Source organism: Sardina pilchardus, chromosome 1 (genome assembly GCF_963854185.1).
Source record: "Sardina pilchardus chromosome 1, fSarPil1.1, whole genome shotgun sequence".
Classification (NCBI taxonomy): domain Eukaryota; kingdom Metazoa; phylum Chordata; class Actinopteri; order Clupeiformes; family Clupeidae; genus Sardina; species Sardina pilchardus.
The window spans coordinates 35646848-35656435 of record NC_084994.1 but is presented as its reverse complement, the minus strand read 5'-3'; the positions used below and the strand labels follow the sequence as shown (position 1 = coordinate 35656435).

General features: G+C 47.1%; 1 protein-coding gene across 1 annotated transcript in view; it reads right to left on the bottom strand.

The window, feature by feature from the left end:
* Positions 1-402: 402 nt before the first annotated feature.
* LOC134078413 (nidogen-1-like) overlaps positions 403-9588 on the bottom strand; it is a gene marked incomplete at its 3' end in the record, with an annotated part of 35127 nt that continues 25941 nt past the window's right edge. The window contains 3 exon segments of the mRNA XM_062534352.1: positions 403-575; positions 1359-1598; positions 6473-6598. Coding sequence (XP_062390336.1) covers positions 403-575; positions 1359-1598; positions 6473-6598 — 539 coding nt within the window.

Sequence of the window (9588 nt, the reverse complement as noted above, 5' to 3'; positions counted from 1 at the left end):
AGGGAGAGAGAGAGAGAGAGAGAGAGAGAGAGAGAGAGAAGGAGAGAGAGAAGGTGATAGAGAGAAAGAGAGAGGGATATTCAGGTAGAAATGCAGTGGAACAAGGATGGGGAGGATGAGAGGGAAATAAACTTTGGAGATGACTGTCATGACTGCCAATGTGGTTTGTACATATTGGGTTTGTGTATGGCATGTGTGTGTGTGTGTGTGTGTGTGTGTGTGTGTATGTGTGTGTATGTGTGTGTATGTTTGTGTGTATCAGTGTGTGTGTGTGTGTGTGTGTGTATGTGTGTGTATGTGTGTCTGTATGTCAGTCTGTGTATGTGTGTGTGTGTGTGTGTGTGTGTGTGTGTGTGCGTGTGTGTGTGTGTGTGTGTGTGCGTGTGTGTGTGTGTAACTCACAGGGACGTGCAGCAGGGTCTTGGCCTCCTCCTTGAGCATGCTCTCTCCGTTGAGGGGCACGTGCTCGATCTTGCCCGTCTGGGCGAACAGCAGGCTGGTGCCGGGGGCCAGGGGGCTGACGTCTGGACGAGGGGTGGGGCCCACCGGGGTCGGGGGCACGCCCTGGTCAATACCTGCGGGGGTGGAGGTGGGGGGAGAAGGTGATTGGTCAGGAGTGGAGGGGAATGGAGACGTGATTGGTTAGAAATGGAGAGAAAGATGAGAAAGAGTTGTGATTGGTTGAGGAGGGAGGATGAATGGGCGGGTTTTGTGCTAAATGCAGGTTTGTAGCTTGTAATTAGGCCCACTGACATAATGAAGGATCACGTTATGATAATTACTGGGTTTGGAGCAATCAGATCACACAGATAAGGGCACATTGTGTGGTTGAGAGCCTTGTGAACATGATACCAACTGTTGAGTTGGAGAATTTGTGTGTGTGTGTGTGTGTGTGTGTGTGTGTGTGTGTGTGTGTGTGTGTGTGTGTGTGTGTGTGTGTGTGTGTGTGTGTGTGTGTGTGTGTATGTGTGTGTGTGTGTGTGTGTGCGTCTCTGTGCATGTGTGTATGTATGATGGGTGTGTGTGCATGTGTGTGTGTGTGTGTGTGTCTGCGTGTTTGTGTGTGTGTGTGTGTGTGTGTGTGTGTGTGTGTGTGTGCGTCTCTGTGCATGTGTGTACTGTACGTGTGTGTGTGTGTGTCTGCGTGTTTGTGTTTGTGTGTGTGTGTGTGTGTGTGTGTGTGTGCATGCGTGTACATGTGTGAGTGTGTGTGTGTGTGTGTGTGTGTGTGTGCGTGTCTGTGTGTGTGTGTGTGTGTGTGTGTGTGTGTGTGTGTGTGTGTGCATGTGTGTGTGTCTGTGTGTGTGTGTGTGTATGTGTGTGTGTACACATGCGTGTGTGTCTCTGTCAGCACTCACAGCTGGGTCTGCTGCCCGGTGCGGTCCTGGTGCCGGTGATCTCCTGGCCCTCGCGGTCCACGCACCAGCACTGGCCCAGGCTGCCGTGGCACTGCATGGGCTCGTAGGCGCCGTACGGGTCGCAGGAGGGGACATACTGTCCCACGGCGGGCCGCGGGCGGAAGAAGAAGTAGCCGCCGGTGTTGGCCGAGGCGGTCTCGGCTCGCTCTCTGTGTCTCTCACAGGCCGTCTTCTCACGCGCTGAGGAGAGGAGGAGGAGGAGGAGGAGACGGAACGTATGGAAAATGTACATATTAGGAATGTATGTGCTGTATATGCCTCCAGGGTGGAGTGGTCAATGTCTGACCACACGAGTACGGTGCAGCACAGTGCGTGCGTTCAGTCCGTGGCATGCGTGTGGTTTATGTGTTGCAAAGTAGAAGGGGGAGCTTACAGTAAGAATAAGCAGATGTGAAAGGCACAAATTAGAATGTATACATTTCAAGTATGTATTTTTAGACAGTAGTTTTCGCTCATATTTAACATGCCCATGGGCAGGTTGTACTATGTTATGGCATATACAGTATAGCAAGCATATATGTAATAATGTAATATATACTAGGCCTATATGAACCATATACAGTACATTCATCGCAAGCATACACTGCTTAATAATATAATACATAATAGGCCTATTTGCACCATAGACATAGACCATAATAGGCCCATGTCTATCAAAGTGACTAATGTAAGCCTCATTCTACAAGAAAATGCCATCAAGATGCATTACTCATCATGGCCCATCACCCACATGACAAATAAGGGTATTTGCGCATTATAAGTCTAACAACAGACATCAGGACGCCCACACAAGTGGCATTTTCTCCTATTACGGCATGTCTAGCAGCTGTGTGCAATCTGGGTCCATGCAAATGTGTCTCTGGTGAGGCTTTGGTGTGGACAAAACTAGACAAGGAAATCATCATCATGGCTGGGTGAGCTAAGCCATGTTACATGTTATGGTGTTTATGTGATGAATTTGTCTGTGAGCTACAAGGGCTTCTACGAGTGACTGTGGGACTGAGGGGAGAGGAGAGAGGGGAGGGGGGCTTGAGGTCTGGAGAAATACTAAAGGAGAGGAGGGGGCAAGAGACCTTGAGAGAGAGAGAGGGGGGGTAGAGAAGGAGGGGTAGAGAGAGAGAGGGGACGAGAGAGAGATGAAATATGATCAATATGAAAGGGAGAAGAGGAGAAAGAGAGAATGACTAAAGATGAATGAGGGAGAGAGGGTCAGAGAAAGAAAAACAGAAAGGACAAGACAGCAAGGAAATATGGAGAAAAAGAAAGCAAGAGAGAGAGAGAGAGAGAGAGAGAGAGAGAGAGAGAGTTCATCTCCAGGAGGTATGTCTGGTAAGACCACAGAGCAGCTACACAAGAGCCCTCTGGCTGAGGACGTCCGACCACAAAACAAACAAATAAAACAACAGAGGGGTGGAGGGGCGACACAGAGACAGAGCTGTCTGTTAACAAGGACAGAGGACAGAGGAAGGAGACAGAGCTGTCTGTTAGCAAGGAGACAGAGCTGTCTGTTAACAAGGACAGAGGACAGAGGAAGGAGAGAGAGCTGTCTGTTAACAAGGACAGAGGACAGAGGAAGGAGACAGAGCTGTCTGTTAACAAGGAAAGAGGAGGAAGGAGACAGAGATGGAGAATGTGGTCAGGAAGAAGAAGAAGAAGAAGAAGAAGAAGAAGAAGAAGAAGAAGAAGAAGAAGAAGAAGAAGAAGAAGAAGACGAAGATTTAAACCAGATGCCAAAGGTCAAGGGAAGGGTGACAAAACAGCATACATTTAAAAAAAAAAAAAAAAAACATAAGAGAATAACAGAGACGCTCACTGAACACCTAAACTGCTGGCTATTACAGCACATCCTGACCCAGGGACACAAATAATGCCTCTGTGTGTCTGGGGTTGTAAAAAAGGGGACATAAAATATGGCTGAACTTCAACAGGAGTCGAGGCACACTTTAATTAAGCCACTGTCACAGCAGGGACACCTGGCCTCAAATTAGACCTTCTGACAGACAGAGAGAGACAGACAGAGGGAGAGAAAGAAAGAGAGAGAGAGAGAGAGAGAGAGAGAGAGAGAGAGAGAGAGAGAGAGAGAGAGAGAAGAGGAAAAAGACAGAATGCAGGATAGGAGAGGAGATAGCAGGGTCCAATGAGTGTGGTTGACGTGTGGGTGGAGGGACGGAAGTTTAGTGGAGGAGCTTTGGGGACGCCCACACATCATCTAGACATCTGGACATCTACGCATCCCTATAAAGCACTCCCTCTAATGCACTGCTAAATAGGAGCAGGCCTGATCCCATAGTGAAATATCAACACAGTGCTTTTACCATATAGGGTTCAGCCATAGTGGAAATAAGGCTCCTGCCATTCTCAATGGACCCTACTCCCTCCTACACACACACCTCTGCTTCCTGAACTGAGCCACATTCTCATTGTACTGGTAGAGTGTGTACTCCGTTATTTTGGTTTCATTAGTTTGCTATATAGGATTCTAGCATGGTCAGGAGATGAAACAGTATGCATACTGCATAGCCTACTGTGAGAGATCAACAACTCGTACTTGTCCAAGCCCCAGCAATGAATGAATGGCATTTAAGTATGCAATGAGTAAGTGTTTATTCACATTCTAACTTGTTTTTTTCTTTCTTCCACACTCTCTCTCTTTCTCTTTATTTTGGTCTTCCTCTCCTTTCTTCCTTTCCTCCCTCCTTTCTTTCTTTCTCTCTTTCTTTCTTTTCATCCACCACCTCAAGCTGATTCAACATGGCCTTAGTAACACCAGGGCCAAAAGTTCACATTCCAGCGCAAACCACGCTGTGATAAAAACCTGCTCCTTCACTCTGGTGTCAATTGATCAGCCGCACGTGTGTGATATGTGTGTGTGCGCATGTGTTTGTGTGTGTGACTGTTGTTTGTGTGCGTGTGTGTGTGTGTCTGTGTTTGTGTGTGTGTGTGTGTGTGTGTGTGTGTGTGTGTGTGTGTGTGTGTGTGTGTGTGTGTGACATTCTGTAGTTCCACAGTTAAACTCCTCTTACTGGCATACAGAACAATGTTGAAATCCCAAATATTTCTCTCTCTCACACACACACACACACAACACACACACACACACACACACACACACACACACACACACACACACACACACACACACACACACACACACACACACACACACACACACACACACACACACACACACACACACACACACACACACACACACACTCCCCTTCTCATCCTGATCGCCTGTTTTCTCTGAGTGCTACAAAGTAACACTCTACCCATGACTCTGTCATCACTGTGTGCCCTAGCGGAGGACCAATCATTGGTCAGGTAGCCAAATGAGCTCACCCAGACCTCTAAACATTGTAACTATGCGCACAGGCATATGACAGGGCCTTTGTTTAACACTGGTTACATAATCCGACAAAAAATGACCGTTTAGACGGGGCTTTGGATGCATTTGTTTCCTGTGCTGAGCTGAGTTAGTGGACAGTGTTGCTGTTGGAGGAGTGGACTGAGCTGTGGCAAGAGTGCCAAAGGAGAGAGAGAGAGAGAGAGAGAGAGAGAGAGATCTTTATCTGTCCCTCACTTTTTTACTCAGGGGTTCACTACAATGTTCCCTTTTTCCTCTCTCTTCCTCTCATTTTCTGCCTCTCTTTTTATGTCTCAGATCCTTTCTGTCCATCCTGGATTTCATCATGCTCTTTATGATCTTGCATCTGTCTCTCTCTTTCTCTCTTTTTCTCTCTCTCTCTTTCTCCCTCTTTATCTCTCTCTCGTTCTCGCTCATCTTCCCATCCACATAATGGGCGGTCACAGTGCAGTGGAGGTCTGGAGAGAGAGCGACATCTCTTTATCAATCCCTCGCTTTTTTCCTGTCCCTTTTCTGCCCTCTCTCTCTCTTCCTCTACATCTCTCTTTTATTCATCCTTCTCTCTCTTTTAATCTCTCCCCTGTTTCTATCCTGGATCTCATCATGCTATCCATTCTCCTCCCTCTCTTTCTCTCTTTCTCTCTCTCTCTCAATTCATCACTGACTGGGAGATGGCCTGCTTTGGCTCAGCAACAGAGATAGAGAGACAGAGAGAGAGACAGACAGAGAGAGAGGGGGAAAGAGAGAGTGAGAGAGAGAGGGAGAGAGAGAGAGAGAGAAAGAACAAGACATGGGAGAGGACAGAGACGGGAAGAGAGAGAGGTCTGCACTCTGTTACATCTGTCATCCAGAGAAGCTGCCGTTTATCGTTCATCCATCATTCTTTTGCAGTGCACCAAGCTCAATATCTGCGTCCCTGGCCAGTATACAATGTCCATGTGCTCTTGTCCCTGTATATGATATCTGTGTTCCTGTGTACAGTATATCTACATCTGTGTTCAGCATGTCTATGTCTAATGCAATGTCTATAAGTGTTTAATAGTACTGGATATCATTCTGTTGCTGTGTGCTCGGGAGGCCGGCTCCTGTGGTCAGATGGAGGCATATTACTTTAGCAGAGTGGTGTGTGTGTGTGTGTGTGTGTGTGTGAGTGTGTGTGTGTGTGTGTGTGTGTGTGTGTGTGTGTGTGTGTGTGTGTGTGTGTGTGTGTGTGTGTGTGTGTGTGTGTGTGTGTGTGTGTGTGTGTGTGTGTGTGTGTGTGTGTGTGTATGTGTGTGTGTGTGTGTGTGTGTGACACGGTCATTTCTCTATGATGTGGACATTTCTCTCTGGGGGGGTAACCAAACCTGCTCACAGCTGCTCCCTGCATCTCTTTCATTCTTCTCTCTCTCTCTCTGTCTCTCTATCCATTTCTTCCATGCATCTCACTCTCCCTCACTCTCTTTCTTTCATCTCTCTCCCTCTTTCTACTCCCCCTTTCTCTCCCTTTCTTGTTCTTAGATCTTTTCTTTCTTGGTACGGTCTTCCTACTGTATATCATATGGTTCTTCTCCTCTGTCCTTCTCTTCTCTTTCTCTCTTTCTCTCACTCACACACACACACACACACACACACACACACACACACACAGAGAGAGAGAGAGAGAGAGAGAGAGAGAAAGAGAGAGAGCGCATAGCTTGAGACTTACCTGAATCGGCAGTGCACTGGAAGCCATCGCCATAGAAACCTGGACGGCACTGGCAGGTGTATGAGCCCTGGGTGTTGTAGCAGATCGCGTCTCTGTGGCAACGGCCTGGCTGGCATTCATCGATATCTGAATATTCCAGCAGAGAAAAGGTAATCAGAAAAGAAATAAGTCAGTGTCGCAAACCCACATTATGAGATGTCAGAGTGGAACTTTTTCCATTTGGTAGCAATGAGCCTCAGGCCCCATATCTATATTGCTCTAAAACAGCCTTAAAAGCTGACAAAACACACACACACACACACACACACACACACACACACACACACACACACACACACACACACACACACACACACACACCTCAGGCTTTTATGAACATTTTCCTGTGCACTCAATTTAAACTGAAGAAATGCCTAAAGTATTGTCAATGCGCTTGCGCATAAATGTACAAAATGTGACCGCGGTAAGCAATCTCATTTTGTTGTGTTACTGGCGGGCACATTCTTTACTGCCTACTGCTTAATTATTGTTTGGGAATCAACAGGTAGCAACCCTGCCAATACACAACTATGCAATGCACTGGCTCGGTAACAAGACCTTAGGCTAGCAAGGCTAGCAAGGCTCAGCACGATCTCTCACCCTCCCTCGCAAGAGACAAACAGTGGAGCAATGGGAGAGGAAAACAATCACTAATTGGAGCTTCTTAAACTTGAATATCTTCAGCGTGATATACTGTTCTATGGCAGTTAACCAAATAAACTAGACATGTTAAGGCATCATCTTGGGCTTTGGGAAACACGGATCTACTTTTCTTTTTTCTACCATTTTTTCCATCAAACAAGTAAACAGTCAATCAACAAAATAACTTATCAAAACAGACTGTTCAGCTCTGAAAATTATCATTACTTGCAGCCCCACTCCTGTCCTGGCTGTGTCCCACAAAAGGACATGCAGCTCTTGTCAATCCAGCTCTTGTTTAGCTGAAGGGTCTTGATCACATTTCATTGCAAGCACAATTAGATTTTGTGGAAAGCAGCATGTCGTCTTAATATCAACTCATAAACAGCTGCGAGACACTAATATGAGGTGTGTGTGTGTGTGTGTGTGTGTGTGTGTGTGTGTGTGGGAGGGGGGGGGGGCTACAGCCTCTGTGTTTAGCCAATAGAATGGACACTAATACACTAATAGCCAAAATGATCACACTGGAACTAGTTCTGATGAAGAGCATGACTCTAGGGAATGGACACGATGCAGATGCTAACTGGTAGGGGGATGGCTTTTGATATCATGTGGCTATCATCATCATCGTCATCCTCCTCATTGGATGGAATCTGTGTTTTTGAAAAGAGCAGGGAAAGTATGTGGGCGGGAGTGAAAGGGGGGGATGAAAGACAGAGAGGAAGGAGAGGGGGATGAGAAGGGGATGTGAGAGGTAGAGAGATGGAGAAGGGGACAGGATAATGGAGGGGTCTGAGGCTGTGCTATGTCCAGCTGCTGCTGCTGTGGACTGTGTGTGTGTGTGTGTGTGTGTGTGTGTGTGTGTGTGTGTGTTTGTGTAGAGAAAGGTTGGTATGTAGAAAGTGATTGTGTGTGTGTGTGTGTGTGTGTGTGTGTGTGTGTGTGTGTGTGTGTGTGTGTGTGTGTGTGTGTGTGTGTGTGTGTGTCTGTAGGGGGGTTGTTTCCTGTTCTCAGCGAGACCACTTCCTCACCGGAGGGAATCTAGTGTGTGTGTGTGTGTGTGTGTGTGTGTGTGTGTAAGAGAGAGAGAGTGAGAGAGAGATTATGTGCATATGGGGTATCAGTGTGAGTGTGTGTCTCTGTGTGTGTGTATAAGAGAGGGGTTGGTATGTGGAAAGAGATTGTGTGTGTGTTCATATGAGGATTGGACACTCTGATGTATCTATCTATTTCAGAGAGGAAGAGGGAGTCTGTGTGTGTGTGTGTGTGTGTGTGTGTGTGTGTTGGAGATGAAGAGTGAGTCTGTGTGTACATGTATGTGTGTGTGTGTGTGTGTCGGAGAGGAAGAGTGAGTCTGTGCGTACTTGTGTGTGTGTGTGTGTGTGTGTGTGTGTGTCGGAGAGAGGACGAGTGAGTCTGTGTGTACATGTGTGTATCTGTGCATGTGGGTGTATGGGGAGACCAACCCTAATAAAGAATCCGCAGTAAAGTGATGAACGATTTCCTAAAGGACGTGTAAAAAGCCTGCTCTGATTCGCACGGCGACCTCTGTCTGCTTATGGGGAAGATATATAACAGTGCCTCTGGCCTTACACTGCACATCCTATAGATATCAAATCCTCTGGCATTTCCTGAGTGTGTGTGTGTGTGTGTGTGTGTGTGTGTGTGTGTGTGCGCATGCATGTGTGAGTCTGTCTATGTTTGTGTGTGTGTGTATGTGTGAGAGAGAGAGTGTGTGTGTGTGAGAGAGAGAGAGAGAAAAAGAGAGAGTGTGTGAGAGAGAGAGTGAGCAGGAGATAGAGTGTGAGAGCGAGAGAGTGTGTGTGTGTGTGTGTGTGTGTGTGTGTGAGAGAGAGAGAGCATGTATGTTTGTGAGGAAGTGAATGATGAAGAGCATTGAGGAGGACAGGGGAAGAGTAAGAGGAACGACCCAATGTGCTGTATGCACTAAATATGGTGGTAAATCAACTTATATGGCATATAGTTTAGGTTTTTTAGGTTATTTAGGCTGCGGGTCGCTGTGTTCACTCCCTGTGCTCATCCCAGCATCCTGAGCAAACATCCGTAAGGCCCATCTCAGGACCAAACGTCAACATGACCCCGCGACCCCGGAGTATCGGAGCGGGAGGCCTGGTGTTTTTTTGTCTCTGGGTGACCAATGATATGGGGGGGGGGGGGGGGAGGACTCACGTGCATATGGTTTCCCTCATGCAGAGTCACTTATACACACACTCCCACTCAGCCTCTCTTGTGAAGGTACACACACACACACACACACACATACACACAAAACATACACACACACACACACACACAAAACACACACACACACATACACACAAAACACACACACACACACACACAAACACATGCACACACACACACATACAAAACACACACACACACACACACACACACACACACACACACACAAGATG